At 38.9% G+C, this 16831-nt stretch overlaps 1 protein-coding gene across 4 annotated transcripts in view; it reads left to right on the plus strand.

The window, feature by feature from the left end:
- Positions 1 to 16831, plus strand: part of arhgap9 (Rho GTPase activating protein 9) — a 41466-nt gene that overhangs the window by 5708 nt on the left and 18927 nt on the right. For 3 of the 4 annotated variants that reach the window (XM_032512530.1, XM_032512529.1, XM_032512531.1), the window contains exons 2-6: positions 7209 to 7549; positions 8522 to 8720; positions 8870 to 9270; positions 13546 to 13797; positions 15019 to 15108. In XM_032512530.1, the coding sequence (XP_032368421.1) occupies positions 7328 to 7549; positions 8522 to 8720; positions 8870 to 9270; positions 13546 to 13797; positions 15019 to 15108 (1164 nt within the window). In that variant the 5' untranslated portion in view covers positions 7209 to 7327. The remainder of the gene's footprint in view (positions 1 to 7208; positions 7550 to 8521; positions 8721 to 8869; positions 9271 to 13545; positions 13798 to 15018; positions 15109 to 16831) is intronic. The other variant, XM_032512532.1, reaches the window with a different exon arrangement.

Genomic DNA, 16831 nt, shown 5'->3' on the forward strand with positions numbered 1-16831 from the left:
CACACACACACACACACACACACACACACACACACACACACACACAAACAAACACTCAGAGAAATACATTCATACACACGTTCACACAGGCACACTGGGAAAAGCAGTGTGTGTGTGTTTCAGTGTCTCTCTGGTCTAATCATCAATAATGCATGGCTTTGGGAGGATGAAAGCCTGTTTTGGCTTGAGGCATGTGTCTTATATGGAGAGAGAGACATCAGCACTATTAGTTATAACTGTACATCCATAGACAAAGTGAATGCTCCTTCACATGGCTGTCCTCAGAACTGCTTATCAGGCTCAGAGTGAACTGATGTCAGGCCAAACGTTTAAAATAGTAAAGTTAATAACAGAAAAGAGATTTTTTTTTAATGTTTTTATTTTAGTTATTTGCAATTGAGGACGCAAGGATAGAGTGTGTTGTATCATAAAGTCTTCTGAGACAGGTTTTGGGGGCCTATATAGGCTATATAACGTCTTGAGTCATCAAAATATCACTTTGTGATCATTTATTCTATTTCAGGTGTAGCTTAGTCTCATAACTCATGGTTTGGTTTAGCATTGATTTTAGGAAAGTTTCAAGGCACTGTTTTTAATCCCAAGACATACTGCTGTGTTACAACTCCTTTTTACACATATTGTGCGATGTGAACACACATGCAGTGCTTTACTTCATACATCCTTACATTACTTTAAGGGGCGGCTCAAACCAGACAATGCCTGTTGGCATGTGAATCAATAAAGATCATGCACAGATAGCACGGCTCATGCCACTGTAAGGAACTCACAGCAGCTGTTTGGCTGACACAGATATTAAATCAGCAGTCCTGTTAGCTTTAAGTGTTGCACTTATTTTGTGGTGATTAAAATTACTGAACAGTGTGTATCATGTGAAGCAACTTCTCTTCTCACTCATTTTCCTGCGAACACTTTGGTTATAGACATTCATATGTAAATACAGTTGTGTGTGTGTGTGTGTGTGTGTGTGTGTGTGTGTGTGTGTGTGTGTGTGTGTGTGTGTGTGTGTGTGTGTGTGTGTGTGTGTGTGTGTGTGTGTGTGTGTGTGTGTGTGTGTGTGTGTGTGTGTGTGTGTGTGTGTGTGTGTGTGTGTGTGTGTGTGTGTGTGTGTGTGTTTTATATGTGTATACGGGTGTGGGAGTACACGCAAAAGCCCTTTGAAGTTCCTCATTCACTCTATACTCCTCTTCCCCATGTCTCATCTCCCTTTGAAGACCATGTAGCCATGATTAATAAAGTTGCCCTCTTTCCACTTCAAACATATGGAATGAATATGGATAGGCTATGACACCAAACTTTCAACCGACACGTTTCACTCCACTCCCGTGCTGCTGTGTGGTGAAGTTTGATCGGCCCTTGCAATCTCTGTGGGAGCTAAACTTGTCATTCAGTGACTTGTCGTTAAATTGACGGAATGAGCTTGATTTGGAGTAGTTATGACATTGCTTTTCAAGAATGATATCGAGCTGCAGAGGAACATTGCAGCTTCTTTGTCATTTTATTAATAACGCTTGTGGTACTGTCCTTGTCTGGCATCATCACAGGTGCTCTGTGTCCTTAGCTAGTTTTGTAAAGGCTTTCTAAACTGCTTCTTCTTCATCTGCTTATTTCATTCCCCAACAATATAATTTATGAAATGTTCATTTGCATTCATCACCACTCTCTCACAATGTCCTCCAGTCTCGGGGTATTTTCAAGGGTGTCATGATAAAATTATCTGAAGGTGGTTTTGCATGCATGCTTTAGCCCATAAACTACATATTAGTAACACCATATGATTCTTATACCTTACTCAGATCTCAACGTGTCCTTGAACTTGCCAACAAATAAGGTTCCTCCCAACTGTGGCACAATGTGATGATAATGCACCTTCAAAAAATACCTAGCAGGTGATTGGATGAACCTTCTGCCTATCATGTCTGTAATAGTTGTTTTGAAGGAACCGTCACGGTCGTCACACACACATGAACCATGCCCGTAGCTGCCAGTAGGTTCTTCCCAGTATGCTGATTGGTGATTGGTTTGGACACAAACTGATATGATATGATATCTATAGAATCCAGCTGCAGTGCCAAGAGTTCATCTGCTAAAGAGGTTAACGTTTAAAAGTTTCTCTGTACCGTCTTGAAACTTTCAGCACACAAACACTGAAAATGGATTATTCTGTGAAGTAGGAGACACGCTGTCCGCTTAAACTTTTGAAATGAACAATGAACAACATTTGTAATGACGGAAAATACATTTTAAGAATTTTTAACAGAGTAATCAAACTTTTTGTGTGTGTGTGTTTACAACCAAATTATTATTCAAACGCCGATATTTTTATATATACTATATAAAACATGTCTGGAGGGGAACATTTATGTTCACTGTGTTAAATTATTAATCTCAAGCAAGCTTTAACGGGATTTTAGGAACCAATAGGAACAGCAGAAAGCCATGACTGCCCATTAGAAAGTAAATCTTAAATTGTATGTAGGGTTTGGATAATGCATGACTAAAACATGCAACATTACCAGGAGGGACTATAATCCCTAAAGTATTTAATCTAGTGGCTTTTCAGGATTGTAGATTTGACTGAAAATGTAAAATGTTGGTGCATCCCATCCTTTGTTACTGACCATTCTATCTGGTAGAATGGTTCAGATTAACTCCAGTAGATTAACACAATGTGCTCTGCTCCACTGCTAACATCCATGTGGTGGATGTGCTAACTGTTTGGTGTATCTGTGTATGTCAGTGGCACTGTTGATCAGCCAGCTCTGAGTATAGATCGACGGCTCAATCGATGAACTCGGCTGCTGCTTGCTTTTGTTTGGTTTGCACACAGGACTTCTCTCGCTCTGTTTCTCACTCTTGCTGATATATTCCTCTTTCTGAAGTTCAATCATGGTTTATTTGCATGAAGGGGTAAGGGCACGAGAGAAGTTAATTTTCCAATGGTTTTGTTTTTAAGGTTTATTGATGGGGTTGCATTCACGGATTTGACTGCAGGGTGAGCTGGTGACCTTGTTGACTAGAAACTCTCTTACTTCAGGACCGTGTGCGTGTGTCTCTTCCGCATGCATGCACAAATTGTCTCCATTTTTTCAGCTCAGTCTGACTTGCATGCACACACAGTCTGAGATGGAGTGAAACAACTCAAGCAAAGGCAGGCAGACACATTACATGAGGCTCTCCCTCTCCAAGTTTATCTCCTCAGTCTTTTGTTGCTCTTATTTCATTCAATTTCTATTTTTTGTCATTCCTTCCATCTATGTCTTCTCTTCCATCTCTATATTTGTGTTATTAACACCACAACATAAGCCCTGTGCCCTCAGCCCCTGGCACAAATGATCATTGCCTGTCCCCAGCCATGGCAGGGTGCCTGTGTCTGTCCCTGACACCATATGGGCCTCTCTGTGTGTTTGGGTGTCTGATGCCAGTGCCCTCTCCACTGCCATCTGACCTCTAAATGGAAACACAGTCTGACCTAATTTTTCCTAATCCTAATTTGTTTTAGACAAAACTTGTTCTTTCATTTTTTTTCATATTCACTGTTGATGGATTTAGCCATTTGTGGTAAAATAATGCCAGCATTTGTATCCGTCTTTATTCAAGTAAACATTATGAATCAGACAAAAGAATAATAAATAAAATCTTGAGTCATAGAATGAGAAAGGACTACAACATGTCTGACTTCCGGTATGCTGTAGACAAAGCCTGAACTCTGAACTATACAACCAGGGACTTTAACACTGCTTTAAAAACCTAATTTGCATATGACACAATAAAGGCTCCTATGCCTGTGAAGGACATTTGTTCCTGTGCTGGTGAATAAATTAAAATCTAGCAAATGAGCCTTAACTCAAATATTAGGTTAGATACAATAAGGGAAACCCCCACAGTACCCTGTTATCATTTGTTTGTTCTGTGTTTTGAGCAATGAAAAAAGACAGGAAAAGAAAAACAGGTGTGCAAGCAATATCAGAAGTGCTCTTCCTGTCTGTGTGTGGGAGAAGAACTCATGATTAATATCATGGACAGGTTGTATGAATTGGCACTGCTGTGTATTGTTTTGTCCTTTCCTTAATCCCAGGCTCTGATGTAATTCTTTCCTGCACATCTAAATAGTAAATTACACATTACTGAAGCTCTACAACAGGATTGTTAACCCAAAAACAACTACTACTCTCTGCTTCAAGGCTCACCTTGGAAGTAATAATTCCTACTCACACAGCAGTCAGATGGGGCAGCAGGGCAACTCAGCGTCACTTATGTATCCTTGACAAACTCTATTGGTTGTCAACACTTATAGGCTGTAACTAAACTGCCTGAGATGTTTTATGTCAGAAAAACAAAGGGCAAGATAGAGAGGATATGACCCAAACCATGGTTGAACTTTGATGTGTGTGTGTGCAGTTTCCTGTTTGCTTTCTCGCCTTGTACCTCTGACTTTTGCCTCTGTCCCTCCTTAGTTCAATCGCAGTTTTTAGAAGACCTTTTTTTGAGCACCAGAATCACCAACATTATAACTAAAATTTAGCTAATCAATAGAATATTTTTTTTTTCACTTTGTTCTAGAGAAAGTGAAAAAACAAAGTCTCAGTGGCATTTATTTAGATCAGATGACACTTTGAAATTTCTCTTGCATCACAAGCTTTCTCTATTTCACATCAACAGAAAAAACACAACAATAAATTGAAAAACAGCACAATTTTACAGACCGCTGCAGTTTATTTTGTTTCCTTCCTTTACGTTTAGTGTCTGACATACACCCAAAAGCACCAAACATAGATAAACATAAACAAAGATGATCAGTCCTGTGACCGACATGTCACAAAAAATGCAAGTGAAGACAGTAAGGAGGGGCATTTCCAAAAATGAAGAAGTGGCCAAATTAAAATGAAAAATTCTTCATTTATTTTTACGTTGTCTGGTATGACCAGTAATTTTCTCTATGTTTCCTCTATGTTAATTTTGTAGTGGCGGCCCCGACCGACCTGGCCCCACTGCTAAAAGAAATCCTAAAGGAAACACTGCTGAATGGTGGCTAATGTTAGCAAGATTTAATTAGATATTGCTGCATAACTGAGATATTTGACTCTTCTCTACTAGTAAAACATGTATCCTACTACCTTTACTCAACAAAATATACATATTCTTGCTCTAAATCAAGTGATCACAAACTTCACCTATATTATTATAATCACATTACACACAATCTGACTTTTTATCAAATTGCGATAAATACTCTTCTGTGCACCTGATTCTCTCATTAGTTATGGGGCATGTTTTTTTTTACCTTATTGGATATTTGTCCTACATATTTGTATAATATAAATATGTACATTTAAAAAAATGTTTGACAAAGACAAACAGACTTGTTGATGTGCCAAATGTTTGACGTACACATTTATTTATTTATTTATGTGTTGCAGCTACCTCACAACCTAAGACCGTTGTATCCACTAGTGTAATGTGGTAAAGTGACCTCAGCAGATCTCTAGTCTACCGTATTTACATATTCCAAACGTGAAGTGGTATTTATTCTGATTCATTACATTTGATGAAGTGCTTTGGAAATGCTCCCCTCTGCCAGTGTTAGCTAGTAGCCAGCCAGGCATTGCTTCAGCCCATATGCTGGTATTGAGGGATTTCACTGTAATTCTCTGTAGCGGTGGGGGTCACAGATTCATGTCTGTGCTTTAATAACAGTGGGATTATCAAGGTTCAGCCAGCTAACCCTGCTCTCCCTTCCATCAGCTTCACATGACTCACAGCTCCATCCAGCTTCAACCATTCCCTCATGTCTCAGTTTCTCTATTTAGTTCATTGTCCACATAGTCGTCCTGACTATCTGCTCTGTTTGCACTTGGTATATACTGTACATCAGGCATTCAGACTATTCTTCTTTAGTTTGTCCATCTTGTTGTTTGTCTATCTATAATTCATAATTCCTCTCTGCCCCCTTTTATCTTTATAAACCAATAAACAAGCATTGTCTCTATTCATTTTCTGGGATCTCTCTTGTTTGCTGCCCCTCCTCTTGTGTGTCTGGGAGAAAGTTAGAGGTGTTCTTATGTAAGCGGGTCTTGGCTGGGTAGAGCAGGGGTTTAGCTATGGGATGCTGGCTCAGGTGGAAAGACGGAGACCGATGCTATTTTAGGTATACTGCGCTCCTTACATCCTCCAAACGCATGAGTTATTCACACACGTGTCTCTTAGTTCTACCAGGATGAAAGGACAATACAAAGTGGTGGTGTGCATATATCTGCAGTGACATTGTATCCTCATTTCTGTCAAGTACATTGAAATTGGAAGTGGGGAAAAAAAGGGTTTATTCATTTGCAAATATTGGCAAAAGCAGTCAGCTACTTCTGTCTGTAAACTTTAACCTATTATTCAGTCTGCATAAACTTAAGAGTCATATATGAAGTAAAAATACCAGATTCACACATTCCAATATCTTGACTTTGAGGATTTGCTGCTTATTTTGATGTTATTAACAATGTTATGTATTTTGAGTTTTAATTCATAGACTAAATAATAAATCAATTGATAAAAAATATATTAAGAAGTTAATTAATAATGAAAAGATTTGTTGCAGCCCTACTTCAGTCACATTAGAGTATTTTAGTCTCAGATGTATTTTTTGAAAGGACTCTTGGTACAAAGCAGTCAGTCATTATAAAGTTTAAACTTTTCCACAAACAGGGTTTTTTGTTATTTGCAAATAAAGCTGCAACTGAAAATTATGCTCTCAATTAATGGTTTAAAGCCTTTATTGGCTTTCCGATAGACTGTAAGCGTTGAATGAGAAGATGAATACTACTTTCATATCTGGCTTGGCTTAGTTTAGTTTAGCAGACTGTGGCTCTGAGCAGATGCTGGGAAACCAGCAGAAACTCCAGGGAATTTTACACTTAGTTTTTTTTGCAGATTAAACAGACACATGTTAATTATTGAGCATTACAGGACAGAGACGGGTTACCATTTTCCTTTTTGCGCTTAGCTACCCAGCTGCTGGCTTTAGCTTTAATTTCAATCTTCTCATCGAACTTTCCACCAGAAACTGAGTGAGTTTGAAATTGTTTGGTTTATAATGCCAAATAGTTAAAGCTGTGTAATACAATTAAATGTCTCCAAATATCTTGTTTTGTCTAAAAGTTCTTTCTCTGTACCTCTCTGTCCATTTTTGCTGTTTTTAGAGCATGGCTCTGGTCTGGCTCCAGTCTCACCTGCCCTGTGCTAATCCAACCAGTATCACCAGTATCAACCATCCGCTTGCTTCCAGAAAAGCTTGCTAAACAGGACAGTGTGAGAAGCCATGCTGTCTGGGACTTGGCTGCGTTCTGTGGGGCACCAGCAGCCTGCTGCAGCGCCTGTTGTGACTCCCAGAAGCATGACAGTTTGTGGGGTCCCCAGTGGGACAGTGGTCCTCGAGGCCCAGTATGACTACAACTACCGCGGTGCGGATGGACGGCAGGTCTGCATCAGGGAGGGCGAACGGTTTATTCTCCTGAAAAAGACCAACACTGACTGGTGGCAGGTGAGAAAAAAGTTCATCTATAGCTTGTCTTGTTTCGGTGGAACCAAATATTTAGAAAAGCACGGACATAGCATCTACTGCGTCTGACTCTAGGTTTCTGAAGGGAGGTTTCAAAGTTTGAATTTGGAATAAATAAATAAATAAATGCTGACAATATTCAGTATTTTTATTATTGTCAACAAACTCCACGAAAAGACCGAAACCTACCATGTCATTCATCTCTCAACACAAAGCAATATTTACCATTTGTTCTTACTGAAAACATAAATCTTTAAAAACTAATCACCAACATACACTTAAATTTTTACAAAAAGCTAAATAAGTTCCAAAATTAGCTGGGCACTGTAGGTTTTATTCAATTGTTATTCAAACAGGAGTAAATAGTGCATTTGTTGTGGGCTAATTTTAGCCGTTGATTTAGTGCTCTTGCGAGTATTTATGGCAATAGTACTGTGTGATCAACTTAAAATAAACTGCTGTGTCTATGTTCATTATAATGAAGAAACACGTTAAACAGGGTTGAAATATATGGATACATTTCTTTATCAAACATTTGATTTTATACCATAATTCAAATTGAGAAATTATTTACATTTGGATTATAATAAAATCAGATCGTACTCTTTTCATCCATGTTGTTTTCCAACTTCCTTGTGACGTGTGTGTAATTACACTCTATCCAAAGTCTCTGACAGAGGTGACATGATATCCATCATGTCATGGTTTAAATCATAAAATAACAACAAATAAATGCATTAGAAAACGAGACAATGAGACCAAAAAGTCCTATGTAAAAAAACTATGTAAATCTAAACTGTAAATTATGGGGTTTTGTCATTTTTGTCACAGGAATTGTAGCATAACACATTTATGCAAAGCATTCAGGCCTCAGCTGTGTTTGTTGACGCTCTGTTGACCTAAGTGGATTTATGTGGGAGAAAATAGCAAAAGCATCTGTTTGTTCTTTGACAGGTGCGGAGGATTGGCGCGGCCAGTAAAACAAAGCCACTGTATGTTCCTGCCACGTATGTGACAGAGGTGCCCATTGCACCAATGCCCTCGCCACAGCACCTGGTCGGGTCTGCCTCGCTGAACTCCAACTGCAGGCTACTGCCAAGGGTGTCACTCTCTCCCAGCCCAAGAGAGACAGCCTATAGTGAACAGTGTCAAGGTAAAGTGTAAAAGGAAGAGTGTGTTTTTCCGTTGAATTCTGTATTATAAGAGTTAAAAAAAATAACACAAACTTGTGTGTTAATGTTTCTCTTGAGTGTAGAAGGAAAATATGTTTCTTAATGATTTGATTTTACCTTCCTTCCTCAGTGAACAAACCCATGTTCCACTCCATGGAAAACCTCAACTCCAACAGTGCCTTTCAGGGGTTGGAAAACAAAACCAGGACAGGTGGAGGCCACTTCCCGACCCTGCCCTTCTGGTCTGGTCTCACCTTTACCCCCAACTCTCCCACCTCCTCGTCAGGACACCTCATGGTCCCTGGGTCCCCCACAGCTTCCACGGCACCACTAACTGCACCACCAAACCCCAGGGTGGTCCCCATGATCACTCGGAGCCAGAGCTCCAGCAACCTGCCTGAAAACCTGATGGAGAACCCGTATGATGAGGTGGGTGGCGGCTTCAGCAGTCGTGTTAACCACAGGATGCCCAAGAAGTCTTGTAGCCAGTGGGACATGGTGGGAGCTTCCTGCAAGAAGAACCATCTGCAGGTACGAAGAAGCAATGCCTACAAACCACCAACAGATGTAACTCAAACAGATGGTTCACACAGCAGAGCCACACTGGAGCGTAAAGGGGAATTACTGTAATGTATTTGGAACCATGGGTGTTATTCTCATTATATTTGTCAAATTTTATTCCATATTCACTACTATCTTTGTTAACTTCAGCTGGTATTTTAGATTATTTATGTAAAATGTATGTATTTTAGAAAGCTGCAGGATGCTTGCATGTTTTTTCTCTACAGTTGTATTCAAGCCAAAATTCATGTTTCCCAAACCTTTACTAAAAATGTGGTGAGTAGAAGTTATAAGTGACAGTGACAAATAGTCATATTGGACAAACATAGGAGAATAACACCAAAGTTGACAAATACCAGTTTCCATACGTATAAACCAAAATAGGTTTAGTGTTTGAGTAACCCTTTGGCCCAGTGGTGTTTTAGCCATATACATATTCATGTCTAGCAGTTGGTAGTAGTCATGTCAAGTGTTTATTTAATTTATTTATAAAACTCTTTCTGATTTTAGTTATCACAACAAAGTTAAAAAAAAATAATACAGTATGTGTATTATCTCATTGAGATATCTGTAACTATACATTGATCTGGGTTGATATATCGATCGTCAAAGATCCAATATTATCGATACAAAGTGAAAATATCAATACTTATCGTTATCTTTAAAGTGCTCGTATTATGCTTTTTGCCTTTTTCCCTTTCCTTTATTGTGTTATATATCTTTCTTGTGCACGTTATAGGTTTCCAAAGTGAAAAAGCCCAAAGTCCACCCTAAAGTGAGTTACCATCTCCAACAAAAAAAACACTGTTCAAAACTGAAACCGCTCCAAACTGCTCTGTTGTAGTCCAGACTCTACTTCTGTGACGAACGTAGGTCACTTTGTAACACATGCTATAATCGCCTGGCTGCTAGCATGGCACGCTCTCACACTCTGCTTCTGATTAGCCAGTTGTCCTTACCTAGGTGCTGTGTCTGTGCGAATGTCCGAACAAAGAAGGGGACAAAAGTGAGATGCCTCACTCTGTACCTAAAACAGAGATCTCACAGGGTGAAAAGAGGAGCTGCAGCAATGTGCAGTATAACAAAAATATGTTTTTTGAAAATTCAAACCATTTAAACCTATTCTATAATATGTATAATATGAGCACTTGAGATGAGAGACTAAAGATTGGCCTTTATTTCAAAATCCCCACTTTATATTTATAAAGTGGATATCGTTGTCCAAAGAATCAATGTAATGTCCTATCGTGACAAAACGTGTGATTACACCCCTATCTTGTCCTGCACCATATCTTGTGCTTTTCCCTTGAAACAAAGCACAAACTGAGCTCTATTTCACAGTTTTGTACAGAAGGTCCATCTGAAATTAGCTTACAGCATGCAAGTACAAAAAAAGGTAAAAGCTACTAAACAGATTATTCAAACACTTCTAAAAGTTTTTGGGATGAACGTGCTCTACACACTGTCATCAATTACTGTAACTGACAACCTCAGTCCAACCTACCACTTCGTTAAGTTTTACATGTTTAAGGGGATGGATATTTTCATCTGACATCCAGCAGTTACTCATCGGAAAATGTAAAAAGGCCAAACCACTGTATCAACTGTTCCTGATCCTAATTGGTGTGAAGAACAGAACAACAAATCTATTTGATGTTTCTGGTGTTTAGGAAAGTGTGGGATTAGATTCATGTTGATTTCCTCTCTTTGGCAAAATCTCTAATTTGGTGGATTTACAGGTCATAACACCCAAAAGAATAAACCATCTGGTAGTTTTTAGCCTTGTGACTGTGCAGGGTATAATTTAAGAAACAAAAAAAAAAGGGTTTTGAAATATTTTTCATTTTCATTCAATCTGAGAAGCGTTTTCAAATGGAAACAAATAATTCTACAACAACTGAAAAAGTGATTAAAATAAACCGTGTGAGATCCCACCAGAACACTGATAGCAGAGGTTGTCTTTGATTGACGTCTGTAGTTGACCTCGATAATCCTCCTAGAGCAGCAATCAAGTTAGCATTGTGGTGACGTCGGAGCTTCCCTGTATTACATCAGAGGGTATTACACAAGGAATTGTTGTTGAGAGAAATACTGAAGGTTATCTGTCTGTCAGCTGAGGGAAGCTCCCACAGCCCAGTTTTGCTTCCACTGAACCGTGCAGTCACCATAGACTTTCGACATTGGATAGCTGTGATCTCAGTGGAAATGACAGGGCTCTTTTTTCATCTTTATTCTCTCTCTCTCTGTCTCTGTCTTTCTCTCTCTCGCTCTCCCTTTTTTGTTTGCTTTTAATACCAGTAAGCAGGATAATTGCTGCCACTGTTTTTCATCCCAAAAACTATCTTACTCATCATTTTTGTCAGCCATTTTTTTAGGTGCTGCCACACTGATGATGAACTTCAATGTGATTTAATCTTACTCCTAAAGGGGGCAAAATCCAATTTGGATTTAAAGAGATAGAACGGACTGATTGACTGACCTTATTTAAAGGTTGTTTTTATTGCCTTTGATAAGGTTTTCCACAAAATGTGTGAAACCTGGCTGCAGTAATTTGCTTCCTTTTTATCAGTAGTGAGGTAAACCACTGATTTTGGGCGATAAAGCCTGGCTCCCACCCAGATTCATCGTGATGGTGTTGCATGCTGAAGGTCAGGTAAACCTCACTTTGGGCACAGAGGCAATGTCATGTTGAAATGTTGGCCTTTACCAAACTGTTGGAAACACTGCCGTTTAAAATAACATTGTTTGCTGTAAAATTGAAGCAAAGGAACCTTAAACCCATACCATGACTGTGGACTGGGGTTTCTACATACTTTTGACCATAACGTGTATAAAAGTTGATAAAAGTTCACAATTTATTTACCATACAGCACTGGCCAGTTTTCATGTCTCTGGTCTATCAATAAAGCTTCTCTGTCTTGCTAATGCCATTTTGTGGTGAAATCCCAATTAATATGATAATCAGCTCTGAATAAAAGAATATCAAACCTAAATATAAAGAGTTAGAAGTAAAAGTGTCTGGAATAAAGGTCAAATCTGATATAGATCAAGAAGTTAACTGTTCTGAAAAAGAAAATATGAAAAGGCTGCTGACACACACACAGGACAAAATGGTTGTGCTCATTGTTCTGGAAAAACAAACCGATTATGATGTCAGTAATACACTTTTTATTACCATATTTGTTAATACTTTAACTAGATTTAAAAACAAGCTACTTGTCTTTGGCCAATCACTGCCAGTATTGTGTAGGTGTGACATTTTCCAGTAGAAGACAATTGGCTTTTCTCTGGAAACCCGTCATTGGAGTTTTCCAAAGTTATAATTTAAAATGACTGAATGTAAGAGTGCTTTGCATATCATATTTTTAATAAGCCATTTGCCCATTCGACCCTGTTGAGAAACAACTGGTTTTGATCTAACCACTGAGGGAAACAGCAAAAAAACTGTGAGACAGAAGGCTAAAGGTGAGCTCAAGACTCAGTGCTGCCCCCTGGAGTAAAATACAATACATACACATGCATGCATCAATACACACCATTTTCCCTCAGTCTGAAACAACTGTGTTATATAAGCTAGCCAATCAATCAGCTATATTTGTCTTAGCTATATTTCGTGGAAAGATGATCTTCCACGTATATATTTTCAATTAATTAGATTGGATTTGTAGATGTCCTCTCTTGTAGCTGTTGCGTTAGTCCTCTCAATCTGGGTGAGCGCATGCCTTTCTATAAATCTTAATCCAAAATCTGATGGGCTATTCCATTGTAAGAGGCGGGGGGGATTTATTTTTTTCTCTTTGTTTCTGTCTCTTCTTTACACACACTGAGATTAGGTTTTCGTTGACATAATGGAGTCAAGCTTATTTGACTGATATATTGACTGACTGATATAAATAGTGTGTGTGTGTGGGCGTGTGTGTGTGTGTGTGTGTGGTAATATTCTATTTTTTCTTATATATCAATTACCTCTGTACCCTAAACAACCATTTGTACAAATATCTGTAAAAAGACAGCCACAGGGGGAACCAGGTGACATGTTCCTTCAATACAATACGTCATGCAGAATTTAAGTTTATTTATAGTCAGTAACACATACACCATCCTGCTGCTATAAGTACTCATTAGTTTACCAAATGTATATTAATCCGCAGCTGAAAATAGTCTCAAACAAATGCACAATTTACTCAAATGCACCTCTGCCTCTCTTTCCATCTCCTTTCCCTCTTTACTCTTTCTGCTTGCAAGGTCCCAGCAGAGTCCTATATGCCCCAGCTGTCCTGGAAGGACTCCCCTCTATACACTGAAGTGCAGCCAGAAAAACGTCTGTCGCTCACAGAGCCCCCTAAACCTGCTCCAGGTCAGCAGCCTCTTCGGGTCATGGACCTGTGGGAGCAGTACTCTGACCTGCCCACAGGGAGATACTACTACGTCAACAGCATCACCAAGGAGAGGTCCTGGAAACCCCCTCGCCGGGCCCGTGGACACACACCCAACAAGGTAAGGCACACAACATCACTGGTGTTGATTCACTGTTTGTTACTCTGGCTTAATCCATGTTTTTCGTTTTTGTCTTTCACTAAAATTGCATTACATGTAAAAAAAAAAAAAAAAGGAAGGCATTCTCAAGGCTGGATGAAATCTTTCTTTCTCAATGAGGGGAGAGAAAACGGTCAGGGTGTTTTAATAAAAGAGTCTGTATCAGCACTAAAAGGGACATTTTTAATCAAAGAATGTCATAAGGCTTCAAAGAGAGACCATGACTTGCATATTTTTATAAGGTTTGCACGACAGTGATCACAGGACATGTTCTACTGCTGGAAGCTGAAGTCTACAGCACGCGGAGAGACTCATATGAGTTTAAGTGGCAGCCATTCTATATATTCTTACTTTGGCATAGGGTCACATTGAACTTGAACACTTAGAAAGTTACTAAATACTGCATAGTCAATGGCCAAGGTCATTGCTATGGACTGACAGCTTAAAAGGAATAATTTGACACTTTAGGCTTATCAGTTTGTTCATGGAGTTAGATGATCCCGCTTTCATACCTGTCTGTTAAATATACATCTATAGCGAGGAGACAGTTAGCTAATCTTATCATAAAGACTGGAAAAAGCTTGCTTGGCTTTGTCCAATGTAACAAAAAACAGTCACCAGCACCTCTAAAGCTCACTGACACATATCTTATTTGTCTTACCTGTGCAAAACCGAAAAGTAAAATGATACATTTACAGATACTTTATTTATCCCCATAGGGCAATTCAGTGTCTATAGTCCCCCTGAAACATATATACACATTGATACTGCCAGTCATCAATGACAGAGGGAGCCCAATAAAAGGCATATAGGAAAGTGTAAAAGTATATAACAAGAAAAATATTTGCTAATACTTCACTGGCTGCTGGCAGAGCAGTTGCTGCACATTTAACAGACATCAATGAAGTTTTGATCTTCTCATTATACTCTCCACAAGAAGGCAAATAAGCATACAGCAGGTTATAGCGAGAAATTCCACTGAAGCAGTTTTGAGTACTTTGCTAGGTGTCTGTCTGCAGCCAGATTTGGTCACCGCGATAGCATCACAACCCTGCAAGATATCATTAAACTTTACAGGTGTGTAGTTGAGTTAAAAAGCCCATTTGAAAGATGGATGTGATGGGTGCTGGAAATATATTCCATCGCAAGATTATCTCTAGTTTATTTCTGTTTCTCTGGCAGGCCGGTCAATTACAACCTCAGACATTACCCAGAGAAACCAGCCATCTGTCGCTACCACTTCCTGAAGCTGGCAATGGAACAATGCACAGGGTAAGACTACTGTACTTCTAGAGAAGTGGTCAAATTCAGCCTCCCTGATGACATTTTTACCACCTAGTCTCGTAATTAAATCACCTGCATTGTCAATTGAAACACCTGTAACGCTTGGAATCACAGGATTTATTTTGGGATGTTTTCTTTGACACAATGAATAACAGCAGTTACACTTGCGTACCGATGACACGTGACTTAATTGCTCTGTGTTGTTTTTTCCACCCTCACCCGTAACTAACCACAGACAGCTTTTAGCATCATTCATTTGGTTCCTCAGAACTGTCAAGAGGCTTATGTATTCTTAACTTATTGCTCTGTCCTGCCATGTAAGCATTTGCTATTATTAAGTAATCATTATTATGTAACATTTCCAAACAAACCACACAGCTAGATGACAACAAACACACAACGTCTGCCCATTTTTATACAAATCTATGTACAGTTCAGGTTTCCAGATTTGAACTGTGTTCCGGATAAACGCAGGGAGAAATGCTGAGCTAGGCCAAATAAAAATGGGTGTTACATCTTTCTAGTTGCCCCATTGTTTACTTACCAACTCACCGCCTTATTTATTCATGCATTCATTCATTCATTCATTCATTCATTCATTCATTTATTCATTTACTTATTTATTAACTTCTCTCTTTGACACACACACTTCATCTGAAATGGTGTTTCTGTTGGGCTAATCCCTGTAGAGAATATAAACATAATGCCACTTGATCTGATGCAGATGAGCAGAATCCATTAGGGCCACACAGAGGGAGAATGAGGAGTGTTTTAAATCCAAAACATTGCTAAATTTAAACCGCTCACTGAAACCTTTCATCAGCGTTAAACCCCTCTCTGACCTCTGAGATGCTGTCGTAGTCAAACTTGCTCTGCTTCATTCATTTCACCATTTTTTCTAAACTTGATGTTACAAGAGAGGGTTTGTAAGCTCTGAGTGAGGAAGTACATCTGGTGTTTCAAGTGTTAGGGTTTTGAGAATGTATGCCATCAGTGTAACAGCCATCAGTGAATGAATTGAATCAATGATGACATCTACGTAAAGCGACGCAAGCTGCTTGATCCAGATTGTCAGAGATTTTGCATCTCAAGGTTGCGTTGCCTCAATGTTGCGTCAGTGTTTCAGATGTAATGTTGCTCATCAAAAATAATACCCACATGATCAAAGCAGTGATTCCCCATCAAGTTCGTTTGAGATGCTTTCTGTCGACCTATATGTGTCACTTTTTATTCTATGTTACATACTGTAAATTAGACAGTAACTTCCCCAATGATATATAATGCATCCTGCATGCCACACTAGTGATTGACCCAGGTGTTTAAAACTGGGTGACCCATATTACTTGTTAGCACACAGTGTTCTCTGGTCTAGATTTTTATTTTTATTTTAAACATTTTAACCCTTACCATGTTGACTCCTTCCTTTCTCTGACTGACCAACTCCTTTGGTTCTTGAACTGCTGGTCAGACAAAACGAGACAGTTGTATGACCTTTTATAGACCAAACAACTAATCAATCGATTGTTGAGATAAACTACAGATTAATCACTAATGGGAAAATGTTAGACAGATATAGTTACTTACCTACTTATTTGGAAGATTCAGAAGGAATACATATCATCACTTTATAAAACATAATGAGCTCAAGTACCTCTTTATCAACACCAACAATCATGTTCCAGGTGTTAATTAATATGTCTAAATATTTCAA

Source organism: Etheostoma spectabile, chromosome 4 (genome assembly GCF_008692095.1).
Source record: "Etheostoma spectabile isolate EspeVRDwgs_2016 chromosome 4, UIUC_Espe_1.0, whole genome shotgun sequence".
Classification (NCBI taxonomy): Eukaryota; Metazoa; Chordata; class Actinopteri; order Perciformes; family Percidae; genus Etheostoma; species Etheostoma spectabile.